General features: G+C 33.0%; 1 protein-coding gene across 1 annotated transcript in view; it reads right to left on the reverse strand.

Annotated features, from left to right (window-relative positions):
- Positions 1-3,041: 3,041 nt before the first annotated feature.
- Positions 3,042-26,150, reverse strand: part of LOC132718254 (uncharacterized) — a 49,824-nt gene continuing 26,715 nt past the window's right edge. Inside the window, exons 3-6 of the mRNA XM_060701902.1 lie at positions 25,715-25,786; positions 22,511-22,865; positions 20,500-20,565; positions 3,042-9,458 (exon numbers count right to left, since the gene is read on the reverse strand). Of these exons, the coding sequence (XP_060557885.1) occupies positions 6,976-9,458; positions 20,500-20,565; positions 22,511-22,865; positions 25,715-25,786 (2,976 nt within the window). The 3' untranslated portion in view covers positions 3,042-6,975. The remainder of the gene's footprint in view (positions 9,459-20,499; positions 20,566-22,510; positions 22,866-25,714; positions 25,787-26,150) is intronic.

Here is a 26,150-nt window from a genome sequence, read left to right on the forward strand (position 1 = left end):
GGAACTGTTTATATCTATTGTCAATGCTTGATTTTATATTCAGGTATACTTTATTCCACGGAATGTCATGTTCAAATAAAATTTCCCTAGGCGATGAATGTATGGTTTTTCCGCTTTATTGTTTCTAAGTATGTTATAAATCTCTTTGTTCGATTCTTTTGTAAGTAAAGGAGAAAATTCAGTTCTAATCCTAGTTTTGATTTCCGATTTTAAGATGAATTTCCAGAGTTGCGGTATAGCTATATGTAGCGTATAAATTTCGGATAGCCAATTTGATTTATTTCCGAGTTTTGTAAGAATAAGATGTTCACTGATATCGCCATTTGCATCGATAATATCATTTACAAAAATTATGTCAGAGTTTATCCAATTATGAAAATATAAAGATTTTTTATTCCATAAGATTTGTTCATTACCCAGGATTATTTCTTTATGAATATCAAAGAAGTGTTTTGGCTGCTTCTTATTAATATTTTTAAATAAAATCCCTTTTTTAATTAAGTTCTTTATAGAAATCAAGTAAAGAAAAATAGTCGTTTGGTAAACTTGAGACAGATTTTAAGTTCATGTAAAAACAAGGAAATCCTTGCCGAATTTGTTTAAGAAATAACTTGGAATGACTTTCCAGTTTGCAAATTCATTTAAAAGTAGGGACTTTACCCTATTAACTTGCAGCATAGTAACAAAACTTTCAATGTCGATCATGTTTAAACCGCCTTTTTCGAAGTCGTTTATCAATATATTTCTTTTAACCTTTTCACGTTTATCTTCCCAGAGGTATGTATATAATAATAAGTTGAGTTTTTTCTGTATCTCTTCTGGAAAGTACAGTAATTGCATTAAGTAGGTAAATTTTGGAAATAAAATTGATTTTATAACAGTGAGTCGTCCATAAATAGTAAGTTTTCTTTTCTTCCATGAATTAATTAAAATTTTACAGTTTTGAATTTTCGTTTCCCAGTTTAATTGTTCGCATTCTTTTTTATTTGTGCCAAAAAAGACGTCTAAAGCTTTCACTTTTTCGCTCCATTTTATGTAAGTTAATTTTAAATAATCAAAGTTATTCCCTAATCTTACACCTTTTGTCTTGTGCAAATTTAGTTGTAGACCAGAATGTTTTCCAAAAATTTCAAATGCATTTTGTATGTCTTCTGTGCTTTTTAAGAACATTGTATTATCGTCGGCTAGTTGTGACATTTTACGATTAAAAGTTTCATTGTTTATTTTTATTGAGATTCCGTTAATGTCATTATTCTCTCGAAATAATTTGGCTAGGACCTCGGCAACGATGATAAAAAAAGGAAAGAAGAAATTCCACATCCCTGGCTGCGACCACGTGTTAGGGAGAAGATTTTTGATATCCAACCATTGTTTAATATACATGACGAAATATTATTGTAAAGGGACGTTATCCAGCGAATAAACATTGGTTTAATGTTAAACTTTTCAAGGGTTTTAACTAGAAAGTCAGACTCGATCGTATCGAAAGGCTTTCTAAAATCGAAAGACAAAAGGTTTCCATCAATATTATGTTTTCCGCAATAGTCAATAACGTCTGATATTTGTCGTATGTTATTACCAATAAAACGATTTTTATGTAACCTTGTTGATCGCTGTCTATAATTTTCGGAAGTATTTTTTGTAACCTAATCGCGAGTACCAGAGTTAAAATTTTGTAGCCGTTATTAAGCAACGATATTGGACGCAATATTTCAATATTTTCTGGGTCTCCATTTTTGTATAATAGAAAAATAACACCGATTTTCTGAGAAGCCGAAAGTTCGTTTTCTTTATGCATTTCGGTATAACAATTTACTTTTAAAAATTTTAAGTGATGTCAGAATGTACGATAGAATTCGACTGTAAGTCCGTCATTACCTGGACTTTTGTTGGTTTTCATGCTAAAAAGTGCGCTTTCGCATTCATTTATATTTATCAAACATTCTAAGTCTTTGTCTTTAAGTGTTTTCTTAAAAACAGTGTTATCGAAAAAAAATCCCCTTAATTCTCACTGTCTACATGTTTTGTTTATAAATTTTGGTAAAATTTTACCTCTTCGTTCATTACATCTTAAAGTTGGTTATTTGTTTTCCGTCAATTTTTAACGAGTTAAGAACTTTTTTTTGTTTGTTTTGATTTTTCTAACGAATGGAAATAATTCGTATTTTTCTCACCTTCATCGATGAGCTGTACATCGTATTTTTGCACCGTTTGCTTTATTTATGTCAACATTTCAATTTGTTGTATCTTTGCCTGAAGAAGTTTTCTCTGTTTGATAATTTTCAAGAATAACAACTACACTTTGAAATTGAAATGGCCATTTAATAATAAATGACGGAAAAACATATAATACAATGTTGATATGAAAGTTATCAAACTAACATAAAATTGTGAAATGGCCATTTAATAATAAATGACATATAAACATATAAAACAATGCTGATATGAAAGTTATAATATAAAATAAAATTGTATACAAAGCAAGCAAAGCAAGCAAACATTTCTGAAAAATGTATATAAAATTATATACACACATATCCCGAAAAATTATCAAAGTTTGGGTTCTAAGAATATTGCCCAACCTAAGAATATTGCCTAAAACTGTGTATGAAATTAATATACACACATATCTTGAAGTGTAAAGAAAATTCATTTGTATATAAAATTATATACAAACACAAAACCTTATTAATGTTCATAAACTTGTCCAAAATTGCATACTGAATGTGGGTGGGATGGTGGGTTATTGAATTGTTATGAATTTTTTCTTCTTCTAAAATGGCGGACTTAATCAGCATAAATTTTCACATTGTACTTACTCATAACGATAACCTTAGTGTACTTACTAGTACGGCTTTTTCGAACCAAATATATTTCGACCTATGACTAAAGACCTGATGAAACCCACCATGAAGCTTGTAAGTGACCATAAAAACATTTATTTTGCAATAAATTAAGTTTTATGTCAACATTTCAATTTGTTGTATCTTTGCCTGAAGAAGTTTTCTCTGTTTGATAATTTTCAAGAATAACAACTACACTTTGAAATTGAAATGGCCATTTAATAATAAATGACGGAAAAACATATAATACAATGTTGATATGAAAGTTATCAAACTAACATAAAATTGTGAAATGGCCATTTAATAATAAATGACATATAAACATATAAAACAATGCTGATATGAAAGTTATAATATAACATAAAATTGTATACAAAGCAAGCAAACATTTCTGAAAAATGTATATAAAATTATATACACACATATCCCGAAAAATTATCAAAGGTTGTGCTTTATTTATATATATCGTCTCGATTTCTTAATCTTTTATTTGTTTAAGTAATGTATCTGAATTATGCGAATGAAATGTTTCGTATAGCTGCGAAAGTCTTTTTTCTTAACTCTTTAATCGGTTTCTATTATGTTTAGCTTTAAGTTTTGAGAAATAAGTATTTTTTTCTTTAATGCTGTATTTAATATTTCCCACATTGTTCTATGATCAATGTCATGAGATTTGAATTCATTTTGAACAGAACTAATGGTATTTATGATAAGATTTTTATATTCATTATCTTCTAAATGAGAATTATTCAACTTCCAATAACCTGGACCGCGATTACTAGGAATATTTACTTTTAGACTGATACCTAAGTGGTCAGTATACATTATTTGTGTGCAGGTCTTATGTCGCAGCTGGCGATTTAAGGTGACATGCTTTTTTCAATAAGCCAAAAATCAACGCGACTTTTTTTCCGCGCCAATAGTCCGTTTCCAAGTAAATTGCATTTTGTTTATATTTTTAAGGTTCCAGATATCGCATAGACTATGTGAATGTATTAGATTTTTAAGCTTTTCTGATGATTTAGGGCGCGAGTTGGAATGAGTATACCTGTCTGTTTCGTTGAGTACATCATTAAAGTCACCTCCTATAATTTTTAAGCCTAATGATTCTTCTTCAATCTTATTGTTAATAAGTTCGAAAAAGTTATTTCTACAACGTTTGTCATTTGGTGCGTATATGTTAACAAAAGGGAGAAAACTGTTCCCGAGATGTCAATATTTAAAAGCACAAATCTCCCAGACTCTTCGTCAATTATATCGTTTATGACATTATATTTAATGCACATATTTTTGCGAACTAATATAGCACAACCTTTTGAGTGAGTCGTAGGTCCAAATGCATTGTAAATGTGATACTCTTTAAAATCAGTTTAAACATCTTCCAACATATCATTTGTAAAGTAAGTTTCTTTGAGAAATGATATATCTAATTTTTGTTGATTTACTCATTCTAAAAATCGTAAACGTTTGGGCTTCGCACGTAATCCCTGTACATTTAGGAAACCAAAATGAAGTTTATAAATAAACATATTGAGAAATTGATTGACATATTAAATTGAAATATGTAAAATATTTCTTGTAACTTGACATGTACAATGTGCACGCTTGTGATAAACGCATAATTCTTGAAGCTTTGTACCGCCGTCGTGGTCGAGGGGTTAGAGTCGACGACTTCGAATCCAGTTACCTCTCTGGCGTGGGTTCGATCCCCGGGAGATGCTTTGGTAGTTTAGCGCGGAGGAAGGTAGTCTAGTACTGGTGTAACTCTCCAGGAACGATGGTTAGGAAACTACCCGCCTATATGACTGAATTACTGTTGGGAATAGGCGTAAAATAATGAAACAAACAAACAAACTTGAAGCCTTGACGAAATCGCGAAACAAAAGGTTTCGAAAATGTAATATCAAAACGTAGCTTTCTTGTAATGTCCCATATGTTATAAAAGCTTCGGATTTGGAAGCAATTGTACTCGAGCATAGAACGAAAGTAAATTTCCAAAGTACATGTATAAATTGTGAAAAAAAATTGTGGTTTCGTTAACATATAAATAGAATGTATCAAAAACATTGAGATTAATGAACATACATTAACATATTGATAACATCTTAGAATATTTGTTTTAAGCATCACAGATTTGCTTTACAAATCTTGTACGCGGACATAAAACAAATTTACATAAATTGTATTAACTTTATATAAATTACACATACATGCATAATTTTTAAAAATCAATTTCCTATGCACCGCAACATGTAAGTACACTGCATCTGTATGTGAATGCTTGATAAAATTAAAAAAATAAATGAAGTTGAATTCTGTGTAAAATATATACATGTACTATACAGATGCAGACACAAACATGACCGGTATTACATTGAGAAATAAGTATGTTTTGTTGATCGCAACACCCAAATGTCGCAATTACTATGAAATTATCTAAACTATTTTGAATGTTTCTCGTGTTTTCCATGAGTTCTTTGCGCGCTTACATAGTAAAGCGTCAATAATTATAAGTATGCTATTTACAAAATTCAACACAACGCTTACAAATTTATAAGGCCATGTCAAATTTGTTTCTTGTGCACCAGTAATACGGTATAACATGTTACATTTTTAATTAACTATATACCATTTAAATGATGTATCATAATTTATGCATTCATTCATGCACTGAATTCCGAAAAAAAATGATTTGAAGACCTACTGCCCACGTTATTAATGTACAATCTTGTAATAATCTCTTAATTACATGAAAGTCCAAATGTGTTCCATTTGTAAAACAAACAATGTTCCAAGTGACATTAAAATATACAGCAATCATTAGCAAACGTTACATTTCTCCCTGTACTCGTCAGCGGGTGTTGGCGGTGAACGCTCTTTAACAAGTTGAGGTTTGTCCTTGTTTAGGGTAGTATAAGAAAGAATACTTTCCCCCATAGAATTCTGTAATATAGAGCCACGACCTATTCCCGATGATGCTAATGGAGATGTTGATATTGTTGTCCCCGGTCTCGGGCCTTGCGCTTGAACGGCGAAAGTAAAGCTTTTAACATGTACTTCAGAGATGCATTAGAGTCGCTGGATTGCTCGGAACCAGTATCAGAATCGGCGTTGGGTTCTGATTCTATGTCCTTATTATAAAGACAATCCGAAGCTTTGTGTCCAAGCTGATTGGATGTTCAACAAACCCAGTCATTTGGGCAGCTGGAGAATATATGTCCGTCTAATAAACACTTTCTACATTTGCGCGGCCTTTTTTCATTACTCGACGGTATGAATCACGTGCGCTGAGTATTTACCGAAATCGGTGAATTTTGCAGGATAGAGCAGATACTGTGACAATCCTGTCACCGTTTTCAGTTTACGGTTACAGTTCCGTTTACGGTTAGTCTCTGACGATACATGGATATGACTTCGATCCCTTTTAGCGTCAAGTTGTGTTTTATCACTTCTTCGTCGTATATCGTCAACAGAATGTTTTTATTCGTATCCGCACGGTACGTTCTCCATCTAGGCGCGTGGGGAAAGTACTCAAAACACTTATTTTCCTTCCCCTAAGGTGTATCCCACTTGCCATTACAGTTACTTTAACTTTGTCATTGAGGGTTGCAAAGTGGATCCGCCACATACCTCGAACCCTTTGCAATCCTTTTATATAACATGGTACCACCACTTTAATTAGTTCAGTGTAGATCTCAGATGGTTCTAACCATTGTAATGGCTTGCCAGGTTTGCGCCATCCAAACACATCATACTCTTTTAAATAAACAGTTGGAACCCCAACTGAAGCCTCGTGTTGTTCGTCACGGTCATCCGAAATAGATTCACTATCCGAGTTGTTAATACTCATTTTTAATCAATTTAAGTAATGTTTGACGAAAATTCGTACCTTTATTTGATAAAAGTCCCTTTATAATCCGTACAAATTACACTTTCACAATGATTAGGAAACGTTATTTGAACTAAAAGATGCCATGGCTAACGGATCGCTTACACAAAAAAAATCTGAAGTTCCTAGGCCTAAGCATTCTTTAGTTATCACTCGGAAACCATAAGGTCTACGGACCGACAGACCGACCGACAGACAAATGCAAAACAATAATATACCCCCACTTCTTTGAAGGGGGCATAATTATTGAAAAAAATTCTTCAGTTTATTGTACAATGTTTTCCCTTTACTTTGTTTCCTTGTTTGCAACATAGGCACTTGGTTTCGAAATAAAACTCCTATGGTTTTGAACTCAATGCCCCAAAAGTCATCATTGTCGTCGTAGTCGTGTATCACATGAAAAGTTTGTGATCTCCAAATGTTTTCTCTAACACTTTTATATTCTGTTTCCGGTGTAACGGCGGTCATCTCTACTGTTACTGACTGCGGCAGATTTTCAAGCACGGTAATAAAGTTCTGTAGACTTTCTGCAGGCATTTCTATCATGTATAACTTCACACGTTCAATATTCAACATGTCACGTGACAATATTGAAATTTTATCTAGATTGATGAATTCTAACCTAACATTAACTATTGACGGTGTTGATATTTTTAATTGTAGCCTCCAAGGTAACCACCGCAAGTCTAACTTTGATAGAGTTGAATGTTGAGACAAGTCCAAGTTCAATCCCTTACAATTATGGCGGCCATGATTTTTACAGTCTAACCCCCTCAATGTTAACTCTTTCATTGATTTTTGACCGGAGATAAAATTGAAAATTGTTTCCAGTATTTTGTGAGATAACGTGAACTCTGTAATATATAAATGTTGTAAGTTTTGTAATCGCGGTAAATTTTTACTCAGATTTTTTGTCCATTCACCCCACATCAAATTTACGGCCTGTAAACTGGGAAACAATATCAGATTTATCTCAGCCTCCTTCTGCCTGGCACAATTATAGTAAAGTTTCGATACATTACTGAGATCTGTGAGAGAGAACAAATCTATAATTTCACGTAAACTGCTGGAAGTATTACTGATGTATATATAAAGCGATTTTATGTTGGCTTTATTTTGTTTAAACATACGTTGTAACTGCTCACTGTCCTCGGTTTTCTTGTCAATGAAGAAATCTTGTAAACATAATTGAATATTTTCACTTTCAGGCATTTCTTGTAAACACGACATGAACATTTTCTGTAAGTTATACAATGGAATATTGTATATGTCACTCAATCTCCATTTACCTGTCCTAGTTCTATAGTGGCGTGTTTTCTCGTCTTCATTTATCACAGACATCACATCATTTGATATTGCACTCATCAGGTCAGCATTCATTTTACATATAAATTCATATATTTGTGACATGTCCAGAATGTCTTGAACAGTTCTACATTTTTCTATCAAAGATTTCTGAGCCTCATTTTCAGAACTTACAAATATTGCAGCAAAAAATTCCTGAACTGTTTTGTGGGAAAATGATACTTTACTAAACTTTTTTGTTAGTGTTTTTGTTGTACTTTCTGACAACATTCCTGAGTGAAGGGTGAATTTCATCTCGTCTGGTGTGAGATATTTTTTAGCAACTGATCCATCAAATACCAGCGTGTTTTCTCTTGTTTCATTGAATAACGTATAATAGGCTAATTTCCCTAAACACATAAGGAGTGGGTAGTATTTCGTACAGTTTTCATGTTCAGCAAAGCATTCTTGGGTGTCACTATCAGAAAGGTCACAAACTTGTTGAAGATCTCCATGCTTCTGAATCGTTCTTGATAAGAGCAGTTCTACTATATTTATATACAGTTCACACTTTGAATTTCCTATTTGAACACCGTCACACCATAAACAAATTGTATATATCAAAAGTAGGGGCACAAAAGTAAGTTCTTCGCCTTGTCTGCTTTCGATTTCTGATATGAACGTTGTGACATCACGTTGTAATGCATCCTTATTCGGGTAAGATTTCAATCTTTGTAATATCCTTTCTGTTAGTGTAACTGCTGACTTTTTACTTAGTTTTGTAAGTTCTACCTTTTCTCCTATTTGCCACGAATTTAGATTCAAAAGTCCTAATTTCCATGGTCGCGTAGTGGTCAGTATTGTACACTTTTCTCGGTCATTTCTATGGGGGATTGATCGTGGCGATCTGTAACATTTCTTCTCTGGGTGGATCCATTCATCAAGTCCATCAAGAATAACGAGACATTTCTCATTTTTCAAAATTCTGAGCAGGACATCTTCGGGAAACTTTTGTTCTAGACCCAAGTTTGAAACAATCTTTTCAAATATGAGATCATCTATAGAGCATAAATCGTCCGCATCTCGCAACAACACTAGGAATAAGAAATTAAATTCTTGCATACAGCCTATATCATCTTTTAACAAATATGTATTCATGTCTTTGTCCGGGTAATGCGCTTGACACCATACGTTAGCTAAATACTTTGAAAATGCAGTTTTTCCGACTCCAGCATCTGCGACTACATAAATCTCTCGATTATGCTTAGTTTCAGTTCTAAACATCTCCAACAATGATTCACCTTGTAATATTTTATCATCTGAGTTCAGTTCTGGTCTGATATAGAAAATAGTCAATGGAGTGTCTTTCTCTTCAAAAAGAGGCGACAGGAAAATTTTACTGTGTCTTGTTTTGTAGAATTCAAAAAGACCATCTTTCAGCTCTGAAATATATAATAAAACCCTATGTTGTTACACTAGAATTGGAAATTGATAAAAAGAATAAATGATAAAAGAAAATTGTATTTATATATATGTTAAACTATTTATTTCTTTTCAGATACTAACTGAGCTTTGTATAGAGTAAATATTGAAATGAGCAAGTAATAATCATTAGACTAAATGTGAATAAATATTGACTCAACATGTAAATTAAATAAGCTATTGTTACTTTCAGAAATCAGGCCAATTTTTTTTTATGTTTTAGTATTTTATTAATAGACAATCAATAACATAAGCACACGTTTATATTGTGTTTGTTAAATATTTCACTCAGTTTGTCAAGAGTGCAATCTGATAGCATTTACCTTTGCGGTATTCCTGGATATAATTAACCAGAACTGACTTAGTACATAGTCCTATACATATGACATCGCTTTGAGATATTTTTGCTTCTGGGCAAAGCAACGTCATATCGAAATTAGTCAAAAACCCAGAGCACGCTACGCAAGAAAATCTTGCGGAACGAAAAAAACAATTAAGACAGCGTATATTTACATTAATTTTGACCTATTCATGAACAAAAGTAAAATACATAACTTTTAACAAAATAATTAAACTGTCACATCAAAAAATCATGATTAAATCCTTTATTTAATTAAATCTCTTATGCAGCCAAATGGCCGTCACACAGTGGACGAAATCTGATTGGCTTAAATTCAAATGGAAGCATTAGTTTCAAACGAAACATTTGCCCATGCTACGAGTATATTTTTCCGTTCAAAAATTTGAAACCAATCTGTAAAGTGCTTTACTTAACCAGTATGGCCGATCGGCAAATAGACTGATGTTTGCATTTCATTTTAGATTGATAGCTACATTGTTTGAGAGTTCTGTTAATGATTTGGCATGATATTGAAAGAAAATTTGATAAACTTTTGAATAAAGCTTGAAAGGCTACACAATAGACATTAAAAAATACAGGATGCTATGCGTTTATGAACAGTTACTATTAGAGGTCGGGCTTGACCAAAAGAAATTGCTGCTGATATGCATAGATTAATCACAAGAAATTATAAATACACTTAACAAAAGTTCTAACCGATCTCTTTTTAAATTTTGATTACTTACTTTATGATATGTATAGATCCTTATAAAATTTTGCAGAGGTGATTTTTGTGTCATTATCTACCGATTTATGGAAAGAAAAATAATTTAATACGGTTCCATGCACTCACGCGGGAGACAGGGTGCGGTTTACACATTTTGGCACGAAATGTTCGTGCAGAGCTCGGTGAGTATTAAATTTTACATTGCATAAATCCTTGTTAACTTTATAAGTGAAAAAACATAAAACATGGCACGAATGTCGATGCAGGATCGTGTCGTAGCAGTTGGAATGTTGAATGCTGGAGCCTCTATCAGACAGGTGAGTGGCTGTTCATATAAATTATTTTTTTTAAATATCGATAAAGTATTATTTAAATAGAAAATGTTATAATTTTATTATTCTCAATGTGTTCATTCTCTTCGAAATAAAATAAAAGTCGGATCTATTGGTATTATTCTTTTTCATATATAAGCGAAAACTCAGGGTGATCGGTTAGAACTTTTGTTCAGTGTATAATAATTTTAATGGAATAATACACAAGAGCGATCAGTGATCACATGTGTCGCCTCATGATGGCCAATTTCATGTTGCAGCTTCAGTGTAGTGGAAGACACAAAAATGATTAACAGGGCAAAACATGTTATATATTCTAGGGCGATAACTCAGTAAAAAATTATTCAACTGGAAAACTTGTGTAATATATGTAAATATCCTGTAAAGTTTCATTGAAATTGCATTAGAGGTATAAGAGAAGTAGTCCGGACAAACTATAAAAATAAAAATTATTAAAGGGCCATAACTCTTACAAAAATCATTGAACAGGAAAATGCTGACAATATGCACAACTAGACTTGGTACTGATAATTCCTGTAAAGTTTGGATGAAATTGCACCAGTAGTTTATGAGGAGTAGTCCGGGCAAGTTTTGTGACGGACAGACAGACGGACAGATGGACGATGGAGAAGTGATCGGAGTAGTAGCGACATAAATTCCTGTGAAGTTAGGATGCAATTACCCCAGTAGTTTATGGGGAGTAGTGGGGACAAGTTTTGTGACAGACGGACAGACAGACAGACAATGCACAACTAGACTTGGTACTGATCATTCCTGTAAAGTTTGGATAAAATAGCACCAGTAGTTTATGAGGAGTAGTCCGGACAAGCTTTTGTGTATCTGGCAACACACAGAAAAAAACACATTTTTTATCAAAGGGCCATAACTCGGCCAAAAATCTTCAACCGGAAAACCTGTTCAATATGCGCAAGGACTTGAGCTACAAATCAATCCTGTAAAGTTTCATTGAAATTGCATTAGTGGTATAAGAGAAGTAGTCCGGACAAACTTTTAAAATAAAAATTATTAAAGAGCCAGAACTCTGACAAAAATCATTAAACCGCAAAATGCTGACAATATGCACAACTAGACTTGGTACTGATCATTCCTGAAAAGTTTGGATGAAATTGCACCAGTAGTTTATGAGGAATAGTCCGGACAAGTTTTGTGACGGACGGACAGACGGACCTTCCAACATTTTGGGTTTAGGGGCTATTTTCTATGTTATTTTCTTTGTTATCTTAAGGGCTACTAGCCCATAAACCCTTTGATCACGGAAATAACTTAGTGTTCTCTTTTGTTCTTTTTACTGTTTCATAGCCCCTCAACCCAAAATGTTTGCTCGGACGGAGAGACGGACAGATAGACGACGGAGAAGTGATCCCTATATGTCACCACTACTCCGTAAAGGCGACACAAAAACAACTGCTAATAGACAACAGTCTTCTTATAGCCCTCATCATTAAATTGTGTTGATAGTATTTACACACTTAAAATAATGCCCATTTTTTATTTTTTCAACAATTTACACTATTGAACGGACTGGAATGATTTTTATTCCTTATATTGCAATTCGGTAGGAGCCCCTATTAGCCTATAGATTATAGGAAAAACAATAATTTTTATCGGAAAAAGGCCTTAATTAACATCGGGTGAAAAACACCTGTTTATATCATTTATTTTGAGTCTATCTTTTATCCACGAAATTCTAGTATGTATATCGCAGATTAAGTAGCTCACATGAAAGATACAAGTAAAATGGTTTCCTGCGAGGAACATTTTTAAAAATATTAAGATATTTAATTTAACTATTTTCAACATTGTTTGGGGGATAAATAAACGTTTGTATCAGGAATATAGATGACAATAATGGATCAATATGGAAGAAGGTCTTTGGAAACTGGTGGCCGTTAAAGACATGAGACCGGAGAAAGTCGAACATAAAACAATTTTTTCTTTTTAAGAAAATAATTAAATACCATTTTCTGAATAATTCCGGGAAAAAAAATAAAGTAAACACACAAGTTTACGCAGAAAATATCTCTATTTAGTATGGCAGATGCCACTACGAATATTTTAATTTTGTAGATTTTCAGTATAAACAATATATTGTTTGTAAAATTTCAGATAGATATTAAAGAAACATTGATAATTTTCAAACACATCATTCAAGTTTTTCCATCTTAAACGGTAAACTAATTATAGAAAATTAGAAATATCACGTAATAGTTTTTTGTTGTTAATTAGGTGTAATTCGGACTAATTCCCTAGAGGTAAATCCGTAACGTACCGTTAAACGGTATTTAGCTAGGTTTTCGAAAAGGTCAATAAACCAATCATGTACGGTTTACAGATCACATGCTCCTCCATGTACCGAAAACAGGTCACGTGCTCCTCCATGCCTCAAAAGTTAAACGCGTACCAATACCCTGCGGTCTTCAGACCGCAGGGAAAAACTGTCAAAAAAATGGTACTGATAAGGTGCATTGTAATTAATGCAACATTTTGGTAAATATATATAATTCGTCCAAGAAAAACTGAAGTGAATGATGAATCCTTTCCAAAATCTTATGAGGAGGGAATAAACTATAACAATGTACATTACTTCTTTATTTTGGTCATACACAATATTACTGGCAGCTTCATATATAAACAATGTTAAAGGCGTCTACATTCACTATGTATAAAGCGAAATATGTTTACTCATTCAGTGAATTAACACTTCAATTAACACTTTCATATTCATGAAGAGAGAAAGTCCACGAGAAAACCTGTCATTAGTTCTATTAAAAGACTTTTTACTCATATGGCACTGGACGAAAGCAATCTTAAGCAACAGTGCAGATTAAACTCGGTCGAATTCTCCAACTTTCTCCCACAACCCCAGCAAGATGGTTACTGGAGTTGTAAATTGTTTGTTGAACGAGTAATATTGATCAGTGTAGCGTTACCACGTGACTATGACGTTATTTTCGACATCATTGTCACTGCGCCTTATTTGATTAAAATCGCTTGAATAACAGTAAAGTAATCAAGAAACGCATTCCTCTGAATCGGTGAAACGTACCCGAAATGTCACGTGGTATGGCCACATTGATAAATGTAATAAAGAAGATAGATAGTGTTTAGTGTTCTGAAGGGAATGAAGTTCTATCCAGTTCACGAAAGACGGTTACCTTGGATATGAAAAAAGGATGTAAAAAATTAATTTCATAAAGGGTCACTGTGTTAAAAAGCTGAATCTATCATACGAAGACATTGCTACCGGTTCTTTAATAATAAAATAATAATAATAATAATAGTTATAATAATTTGTATATCCGTATATTGCATCATTCATTCATTCATTCATTCATATGCACATCAAGATGTATTGTATTTTTCTTTAAAACATTTAAGGTTATCAACATCGCGAATATATAAAGGTATATTGTTCCAAATGTTCATGCCAAAATAAGAAAATGTGTCTTTAACATAATTTGTTTAGGTCTTGACCATAATACAATATCTTTTCTTGACCAAGATTTTCAGTTAAATAGATTGTTGTCTGATAAAGTCATCAGTTCTGTCATATATGTCGGTGCCATTTTATTTAAAGTTTTTAAAAACTGGTATTTACATCTGTCCAGACGGAGATCTTTGTGGTTGCTGTAAAATGATTTTAGCAATTCGTTTTTGTAATTTACAAACATTATTTATGTAGTTTGTGTTTCCTTTACCCGTTATAATACAACAATAGTCCATAAAGAGCAATTTATATGCATTATCATATCAAAGTGCAAAAAAACAACAACAAAAAACCCCAAAAAACAAAAAAAAAAAACAACAACAACAAAAAACAACAACAAAAAAAAACCAACAAAAAACAAAAAAAACAACAACAAAAAACACGATACTTTTTTTAATAAAGCAATTATTTCAGTTAAGTTTTTTACAAACATAGTCAATTTGCAAGTGCCATTTTTAGACAAATATCCGGGACTTTTTGATTAGTTCACGAAAGATGGTTACCTTGGGTACCTAGTATATGTATGGTTATACATTTAAAACTGTCACGTTGAGGCGTAACCCTTTTCACAGCATACAAATGAAAGTGTTCCCGATGGACAGGCTCTGTTTGCAACATTTTCAATTTTGCCGTTTTGGCGTTATTTAGGGATTATGTTTCTCTTTTTATTTTAAATATTCCACGATAAGTATTGCTCCATGACACTAATATATTTCTCACAATCATTACACTGAAAGAACAATGATTAATTAGCAAATAAATTTATTTACAAATACAGGCAGCAACCCCCCCAAAAAAAACAATAAAAAACAACCACTTTTGAAATCACTTATAGCTCAGCGAGTTTAAATAATGTGTGCGTGCGTTTTTGAATATGCATATGTGTGCATGTACATCGTATAGTAAATAAAAATGTTTTTCATGGTTAACATAATTATAGAAAGACAACGGAAGGCATATTGCTTCGCATTTGCAACTCATTTTGAAATCTGCTTTAAAATGAAGTCCTATTTTTCCTACTTGGAACTGGTGCGAGGAATGTTGAGCATTATTTTTCAGTTATTGCCCGTTGTTATTTTTCATACTTAATTTTTGTCCAGAGCATAACTCCAAAAGCCTTTGAGATATCAACATGAAACTTAATAGGTGGATAGATCTCACTCAAGAGGTAGGCAATGCACAAGTGTGATAACTCTACATTTCCCAATTTTTGAGTTATTGCCCTTTGTTATTTTTCATACTACATTTTTCACCTGAGTGGTTCATTTCTCTAAAAAAGTCTTTGAGATGTCAAATTCTTGCGTTAGGTGGATAGATCTTAAAGAGGAATGTTGTGCGCTAGATTAATAACTCTACCCAATATAATTTTTGAGTTATTGCCCTTTGTTATTTTTCATACTTTATTTTTCACCTGAGTGGAGCATATCTCTAAACAAGAGGGCCATGATGGCCCTAGATTGCTCACCTGACCCATCAAACTCATCCGAACAATTACCTAGACAAGCATTCTGACCAAGTTTCATGACAGGTGAGTCAAAAATGTGACCACTAGAGTGTTAACAAGGATTATCCATATTTGAGCACTGTGACCTAGTTTTTAATCCAGGTGACCCATATTCGGACTTGACCTAGAATAGTAGCCACTAGAGTGTTAACAAGATTTTTCTATTTTTAGCTCCGGTGACCTGGTTTTTCATGCGAGATAACCCATGTTCGAACTCTTCTGAACAATTACCAAGACAAGCATCCTGACCAGGTTTGATGAATAATTGAGTCAAAAATGTGACCATTAGAGTGTTAACAAGCTTTTTCCATATTTGGGTGGTGTGACCTAGTTTTTCATCCGAGATGACCCATATTCGAATTTGACCTAGAAATCACCAAAACAAACTTATAGACCAATTTAAAGGATATGTGAATATAAAAAAACAAAACAAAATAATTTGATGACACTTGAGTCAAAAATGTAACCACTAGAGTGTTAACAAGGTTTTTCTATTTTAAGCTCCTGTGACATAGTTTTTCATCCGAGATGACCCATGTTCAAACTCATCCGAGCTTTCACCTAGACAAGAATTCTGACCAAGTTTTATGATGATTGAGTCATAAATGTAGACGTTAGTGTTAAAAAGGGTTTTTCTATTTTCAGCTCCTGTGACCTAGTTTTTCATCCGAGATGACCCATGTTCGAACTCATCCGAGTTATCACATAGAAAAGCATTCTGACCAAGTTTGATGATGATTGAGTCACACATGTGGACGCTAGAGTGTTAACAAGGGTTTTTCTATTTTTAGTTCCTGTGACCTAGTTTTTCAGCCGAGAGGACCCATGTTCGAACTCATCCGAGTTATCACATAGGCATCCTGACCAAGTTTGATGATGATTGAGGCAAAAATGTGACCGCTAGAGTGTTAACAAGATTTTTCTATTTTTAGCTCATTTGACCTACTTTTCATCCGAGATAACCCATGTTCGAACTCATCCGAGCTATCACCTAAACAAAAATTCTGACAAAGATTCATGATGATTGAGGCAAAAATGTGACCGCTAGAGTGTTAACAAGGTTTTTCTATTTTAGCTCCGGTGACCTAGTTTTTCATCTGAGATGACCCATGTTCGAACTCATCCGAGCTATCAACTAGATTAGCATCCTGACAAAGTTTGATGATGATTGATGCAAAAATGTGACCGCTCGAGTGTTAACGAACAAATGTGGACGGACGACGCACGACAGACGACGGACGACGGACATTAAAGATCCTAAAAGCTCACCCTGAGCAAGCTCAGGTGAGCTTAAAAGTCTTTGAAATGTTAACTTCTTGCGTTAGGTGGAAAGAACTTATTGAGGAGGAATGTTATGAGCAAGAAAAATAACTCTACCCTTTATAATTTTTGTGTTATTGCCCATTGTTAATTTTTATACGTTATTTTTCACCTGAGTGGAGCATAACTCAAAAGTCTTTGAGATGTCAACATGAAACTTCATGGGTGGGTCAATCTTATTGGGGAGGAATGCTGTGCGCAAATATGATACTCTTTATAATTATTAGTTATTGCCTTTTGTTTTTTTCATGCTTTTTGTCCGGAGCTTATCTCAAAAAGTATTAAAGGTATCAACTAGAAACTTCAAAGGTGGATAGATCTCATTGGGGAGGAGTGCAGCACACAAAACTTTTAACCTTACGTGCATTATTTTTCAGTTATTGCCCTTTGTTATTTTTCATATTTAATTTTTGTCCAGAGCATAACTACAAAAGCATTTGAGATATCAACATGAAACTTCATAGGCGGATAGATCTCACTCCAGAGGTATGCAGGACACAAGAATGATAAATTATTCTGATCTACTACATATAAATGGCTATTGTGTTACGAGCCAGGCGTAACGAGAAAGAAAAGCCAGCAACAAACTTGTAACAATAACAAATTTATTACAGAAAAATTATTAAAGAAAAATTGAAATACAATTTATGCTTATAAATACATGAAGTCCAAATAAAAATGTAAATCTTAAATGTCTAATCTGATCCTGGAATGATCCTTTTTTTTGAACAGCACAGATAAATCCAAGTTAAATCCAAGAACACTTTAGAATAATTCCAACAATAAAATCCACAAGAATAATTAAATCTATTTCAAAATCCAAGCTCCAATAAATCTGGCACTAAATTACTTAATATCCAAGTTGAATAATACTCCAAGTGTATTGATGACCTCTCCAATAATTATGTGTCAAACTGGAACATGCAGACGATTTAAGCATGCAACAAAGGATTATTTAACAATTTTAATCAGTGAAACGTTACAGATATGGTGGACAAACATAGGATATCATCGTTATTTTGTCAAAACCATGCTAAGAATATTCTGGAAACAGAAGGATCAGATTTCACAGATCATAACCGTGTAAATGGGTTAGTGTTTTGTTTTCTAAATAAAACCTAGCTTATTGTATGTTTATGATTTGTAGATATCATCACTTGCTTAAAGAATAAAAGAAAAAGAAAATTTCTCAAGTAGGCCTAAAGTACACTTAAAGCTTAAAAGGTAAGGACAGTTTAGTTTTGTTACTCTTGTTTTTTTTGTTACAGTTAGATTTAGTTGACAATTTCAGATCATCACAGTATTTTTGTTCGGGATAATAAAATAAATAACACATGGGTTTGTGAGTAACAGTAAAATATCAGCCCTCGTAAAAATACTGTTACCCTCGGCTACGCCTCGGGTAACAGTATTTTCCTCGGGATGATATTTTTACTGTTACCCACAAACCCATGTGTTATTTATATACTGTTATATCCCACTTGCTGACAGAGGCAGTAAATACTGTTATATCCCACTTGTTTACAGAGGCAGTAAATACTGTTATATCCCACTTGCTGACAGAGGCAGTAAATACTGTTATACCCACTTGCTGACAAAGACAGTAAATACCGTTATATCCCACTTGTTGACAGAGGCAGTAAATACCGTTATCTCTTACTTGTGGACAGAGGCAGTAAATTCTTTTAAATCCCACTGGTTTACAGAGGCAGTAAATACTGTTATATCCCACTTGCTGACAGAGGCAGTAAATACCGTTATACCCCACTTGCTGATAGAAGCGTTAAATGCCGTTATATCCGACTCTTAGATGCCGAAGTAATGTTTTATGTCAATAATTGAAACTATTATATCAAATTGCGGACAGAGGCTAAAATTCTCATTATATTGAACCTGTCGGAAGTGGCTAAACATACAAGTTTATTCTTTTCGAACAGTTTTATCCATCTTGCGGAAAGAGGCTATTCATACCGTAGTATTAAAATCGCAAACAGGTTTTCATACGTTGCTAAAAAGGGCTGTTTATGTAATTGTTTGGAAATTAACAGTGCCTTGTATATGTTAATTGCCAACATTATATGCAGAAACATAACCTTTCTGTTTATAAAAAATGTTGACGCAACTTGTTGAAATAGTTTAAGCTTACCGACACTCGAGGTAAATGTACATAAAAGGACAGATTAATGAAGTAAAATGGATGTCACAGTTAATAAGTTTGCCATAATAAGGGGCTTTTGTTTCGTTAGATAAGTGTTACATCTCAGGTTAATCACATGATTTCGGACATTAAAGCGGCAAGGTGTACCTATTACCTGCTAAGAGGTTATTCCCCTGCCATAGAAAATTTTAAAACTGAAATTGAAAATTGCTCTTTTTCCCAGACTTTTTGATGTTTTCATCCTAGCTTTTTTGATGAACTGACAACGGTATTGTTTACGTTACGTTTATTATTCACATCATCGAGCTGCAATAAGGGCTTTTATATCATATAATCTATATTCGATATTATTTTATGTTGACATTTCAAATTATCTCATTTCAGGCAACCATATACAAATGATTACAAACTCGTTAAATATAGTCAAACATTTACAGTCATTACAAAATATGGTCGTATGTTCGCAGTTGTTAATATTATTTTTCAAGCCCTTTGGATCATTGATAATTTAGCACTTTAATGGTTGACAAATGAATACCACTTTAAAAGCCGGTGCAAGGAAGCGCGAAGGATGTTGCACTTTTCTATTGTCCGTCTTGAATAGACTCAATCAAACCGAGTCTGCATTTTTTGTGTATATTTTGTCGACTTTGCTTCTGAGGGAACACCCCCATTTCAGTCGCGTACATATATAATTGTTAATATACATACCTTCAATGAATAGTTTTGAATAACACTTTTTATTAAATTGGGGCTTTGAAAGGCAACAAAGATTTTCAACAAATTTTGCGGCATAATGTATTTGTACAGAGATATAGATATCTATGTCTCTGATTTGTAGAACTAGTTATCTTACCGTGTAAGAATCGAATTGTTTACAACGTATCGACACAAATTCATGTCAATGTCAGTCGCATTGGACACCGATGACAGTAATCTGGCAAATTATTTGGACGGCAGCTGCCGCCCTTGCCATCTGACTCGATGTCACTATAAGATATTGTTGCAAAAAGGATGTAAACAACTCTAACACTCCGAGAAAGATGACATGTACTGACGACAGAAAAACACACTGTTTTACTTAACATGTAGGTTGTGTAAAATTAACTTACCCTTCTTGTAATTTTGATATTTTCTCTCCTCTGTTTGTACTGGTGAATCGGTTTCGTTATTTTTCTCTGTTATAAAATACAAAAAAAAATAAAATAATATGTTGAAAGAAGTCAATGTCACCACTTTATTTTTCAAAAACTATTTATTTATTAATATATTAAGTATTTCCTGTTGGAAGGGGTTATATGGTTGATTACAAAGTGTAAAACGTTGACTAAATGTATGAAATTTCAATAATTTGACTTTAAAGGACAATGACATACTTAGATTTATACACTATTACGGTATTTATTCCAATATAAATCAGATCAGTCTACTAATTACAAAAGTATGCAAACCTGAGCAAATTCAATGTTTTTGGCGAACCTGTCAAGGTCTTGTAAGGTGAATGTCATACTTGAACTACTTAACACGACAATTATATGGTTTGTCCGAGTATTTAGAACTCCACTGATAAAAAGGTTATGATCAATTTAGGGAAAAATTAATAAAGAATACCATATGCCAGTCAAGGCTATATGAACGCCAAGATAAAGTTCAGTTTGACCTACTTGAAGACATTACCTTATAAACTGATTTGCCCTATACAATTTTTCTAGCCAATTTTAACAAAACTCAATATTTCGACCTTAAAAGTCAATGTCATTTTAAGCTTAAGGAAAAACTTGAGTTGCTCATCAAAACTGATTTTGAATAAGCTGTTTTGACCAAGAATTAACCAAACCACTCGTTAATAACGAAAAAATGATCAATTAGAGCAAAATTCAGTACATTATTTTTATCATTAACGTCAATGTCAAATTGAGGTCCAGATCACATCAAGTTATCAGTCTGAAGGTATTGTTAAAGGGTTGTTATGTCAAAGTATGAATACAAACATTAATAACAAGTTCAAGTCAATTATATCCAATTTCGGCAAAATCAAGGACTTAACTTTCAAGGTCAAGGTCATTGATTGATCGAATCATATTCCTAACAATATGTGCAAGAAGAAATCATGAACATTTCTTTTCAAGTTTCATTAAAATCTGTTCAGCGGTTTCAGAAAAAGGTGCAGAAAGACAACCAGACAACCTGACCTACGGTCAGCCTCAAGCTTTTGAACACCTCTAACAATTTCTGTTGTGCGGGGTGTAGCAATAAAATGACATCATATAAGTATATTCAATGGTGATCCTTCATTTATGTACATGAATCTCAAATAACTAAAAAAGTTTCATGTAAATAATAAATGAGTAAGTATTTCCTGTTGGAAGGGGTTATATGGTTGAATGTAAAAAGGTTGACAGTTCATTTAAAGGCATTTAATGAGCATGTTTAGGACACAAGACTGAAAGAAACTGTTACGTATTGCTGTAATTATTATATAAGTATTTATCACTCGTATCATCCACCAGATTGATTGATGTGCATGTTTGTTTTGACAAATTACACGCAAATGTTAGGAATATTCGGTTACATTTAATAGATTCTGCGGCATTTTTTCAGATTTTCTTGAAGTTACTGGTGATTAAAAACTTAGAAATATTGTAGATTTACATTTAATATTTAGAGAGTGGAAGGAATCGTTTATAATAATAATGCCATGCCAAATGTTTACCAAGTCTTCAAAAGAGACAATTTTCGTTTTTTCTTAAACACTGCTATATTGTTGATTTTTCTGGTAAAGGCAATGACCTGGAAAGGGAATTATCTGCAATATCAAACCGGAAGCGGAGATTTGTGAAGTTTGTCAAAAACATCTCACGAAAAATAAACGAGTGAATAGTTATCACGAATTGGAAATGTCAGGATCAAAACGCTAAGAAGTACATGTACATGACTGTATTATATTGATTTATAAAATGCATTTTTAAGAATTATTGCTATTGACATGTAAACTTGTAAACAATAAAAGTTTCATAGCATTTATTTGTATTCTTGTATATTCTTTTCTCAGCCTTTCTTAAGATATCTCAATAATGTCTAATTCATTAAACAATAAAATATTTAAGCTTAGAAATAACAAACCTGTCCCTTGCCATCTTTTGATCTCATCAATGTCTTTCTTCACATCAGTTACATTTTCCTTTATGTCTTCAATGTATCTCTTCATTGCAGTGTCATTTTCTTTTACGTCTTCAAGGTCTTTCTTCACATCCGTTAAATTTACCTTTATGTCTTCAAAGTCTTTCTTCACTTCAGTTACATTTTCTTTCACGTCTGTCATTTCTAGTTTCAGTCGGTCAACATCGGCTTCACAGTCCTTCCACTTTTTTATTTCTTCCTGTATCCTTCTCTCTTCTTCCAGATCAAGAGGGCAAGATATAAATTCGGCAATTGTTTGCTGAATATTCAATGCTGGAGAACTTAGACGAATCAGTATCTAAAACCGGAATTTAATACAACTTTATCATTGAAGTTTCGATGTTTGACGATCTTTATAAGTGTTTATAGTAGATGTTGACCCAACAATTTATCTGTTTATATAGAAGATATTTGTTTAGTTCAGTGTAAGATCGGAATATATTTCACCGAGTGAGCACCAAAAGGTATATTTCACGAGTGGTGCAGCCACGAGTGAAATATGAACTTTTGGTGTTCACAAGGTGAAATATATTTCGATCTTACACTAAACTAAACAAATTTTCTTTTTATTATATGCATAGAAACGTTTTAAAAAGACATTAAACCTAATACTGAATGAAAAGCGCGCCAAATAATAATACAACGTGACGTCATTTATGAAGTCACGTCATTAAGTTGGTACCCAGTTCTGTGCACGCTGGTATTTCACTGAAACAACGTAAGGGGCTTAAATTCAAAGCAGTGAAATTATCAAAGTGGTAATTTCACTGTTTCAAACAGTGAAATTACCAGTTTTAAATCACTGATATATTTCTATAAACCATCGAAAAGCATGTAATAAAAAATATAAGACATGAAAAAACAAAATTTGCTGACAAGAGTCATAATGGCTCTCCTTATTATAAAGGCTCTTGGTGACAAGGGGCAATTAACACTGTTTACTATCAATGAAAAGCAGATATAAAGTATTAATCTTTTACTGATATCACAAAGGTCATATCTGCATCTGAAATCCTGCAAATGTAAAAAAAGGTTTACAGGTTGTTATTGCTGAGAAAAAGTCATTAGTTATTAAAGAATGCACTGGTGTCTATACAGAACCATTGGTGTCCTTGGAAGGTAGTTGTTACTATGAATGTCAATGGTTGATTAAAAGTCAATAGTTTCTAAGGAAAGTTAATTATAGCTATGAAATTAAGTTGCTATGGAAAGTCACTGTATGCTATGGAAAACAATGGGAGTCAATGGCTTCTATTGAAGTGACTGATGGCAAAAAATTAATTTGTTCTTGGTAATCACTGCTTGCTATGGAACATCCATAATTGCAGAAAAACTCTTTTTGCTAATAAACAGAAGTATTGCTTAGGAAAAAGAACGGCTGATGTGGAATTGGCTTGTTGCTAAAAAATGTAAATGGTTGTTTTTGAAGTCTAATTAATCAGGAAAGAGAGTTGCCATAGGAAACAACGGTTGCTAGTAAAGCCCCAATAAGGAAAATCCATGACCCCAAAACGTGGCAAGTTTACAAGTTTATCACCAGGGTTATAATTTCGTAGACGTTTTCTAAACTATGTTTCCTGTGAATATCTAATCTATTTGACGCACTCAAAGTACTCGAAACCTAAAAAATGTGAAGCACTGAATGTTATTTAAACCTGGAAATTGTAAAACACTGAAACTACTAGAAACTGATAAAATCATGATGCACTGAAAGCTTCGAAAAGCACTGGTAGAATCGGAAACCTGAAATATTAAAGCACTGAATGTACTGGAAAACCTGAAGTTTTGGTAGCATTCTAACTACTAGAAACATCGAAATTTGGCAGCATTGAAAGTACGTAAAAGCTGACAATCTTGAAGAACTCAAAGTTTTGCAAAACCTGAAGACTGTGACGCACTAGATCTACTGAAAACCCTTAAATCGTGATTTTTTAAAAAATTATTTGAATCCTGAAAATTGGGAAGCACCGAATGGACAGGAAACCAGAACATTGTTAAACTTTATAAAACTATGAAATTTACCGAAACTTGACAATTGTGACATATTGGAATTACTGGTAATTGAAAATTGTGATGAACGGATATAGCTGGACTCCTGGAAGTGTAACGCACTGACATAACTGGTACTTGAACATTGCGATAGACTGGAAAAACAGTTACTTGTAAATTGTAATGCACTGAAAATTCTGGAAAGCGAAAAATCGTAAAAAGTACTTAAAACCTGAAAATTGTGAATTACTTAAAGTACTTGTCACCAGAAAATCGTGAAACACTGTAAGTCCTTGAAACCTGGAAATCGTGAGACACTGAAAGTATTTGACACACGAAAATCGTGAAACACTGAAAGTCGTTGACACCTGAAATTCGTGAAACACTGAAAGTACTTGACACCTGAAAATCGAGAAGCATTGTCGGCACTTGACACCTGAAAATCGTGAAACACTGAAAACACTTGACACCTGAAAATCGTGACGCACTAAAAGTACTGACACCTGATAATCGTGAAAACCTGAAAGCACTTGACACCTGATAATCGTGACACACTTAAAGTACTGATACTTAAAAAGCGTAAATGTTTTTTTAGTGTGAATACACCAAGCTTTCGCAGAGATAAGTCAAAATCATTCACATCATGTTGGAAATTTACAAAATTTACAAAAATTATTTTACAATCAAAGGAATTCAAATAAGGACGTAAAAACTGGACTACAGAATTGAATTTCTTACATAGATCAAATCTGGCACTTTAATAGATAAAAATGCTGAGTAATAATCTCTGGTGTAGGCTCAAAATTGAATGTTTTTGTTATTCTAAGCCCGATTCTAGTGAAATACGTTGCTTTTTCCGATATTAAGTCATTTTTCAGTCAGAATATTTTATCTGGAAGCAACGGAGACCTACGCCAAATGGAACAATAATCCGAAAAAAAATAAAAGGGAAATTGGCACGTTTGAAATTCATTCGTTGCTTGTTTCGACGCAGTGCAGGACATTTTTTTATATGAATTATATTATTAAATTATATTATTACATAAAATGTTTGCAGAGAAGACATTATTTACCATATATAATACTCTTTCTGCATTTTAAAATGGATTGAACTGTTACAAAGATAATAATAATACTATGAAGGCGAAATTTGCTCACCTGTTCAATATCATTCCACCAAGCTGTAAAATCATTTTGTTGTATTGCAGTCGTTGTTGATATATGACTTATCTGAAATTAAAACTCAATGTAATTTACCTCAAATACGAGCTCAAATTACCAGAATCATTGGTAACTCACCCTTTTTTCCGTCTCAAAAACACCCCCTTTCAAAACAACAACAACAACAACAACAACAACAAAAAACACATACCGTATTGTCAAGAGAGGCATTGATAATTTTGAATACGAATTGTTGTACACTACTAAAGACCGTTTTTACGTTTGAATAAATAAGAACTGTAGAATGCCAAATTTGTTTATACGTATATTTCTTTATACAAGTTTTGTTTTCGACAAAATGAAGGGAATAAAACCCAAATGATACGATAGGTAGAGAACATCACAATGCACTTCTTATGATGAAATATAATAA

This window comes from Ruditapes philippinarum, unplaced genomic scaffold, assembly GCF_026571515.1.
Source record: "Ruditapes philippinarum isolate M1 unplaced genomic scaffold, ASM2657151v2 ctg2868_1_1_1_1, whole genome shotgun sequence".
Classification (NCBI taxonomy): Eukaryota; Metazoa; Mollusca; class Bivalvia; order Venerida; family Veneridae; genus Ruditapes; species Ruditapes philippinarum.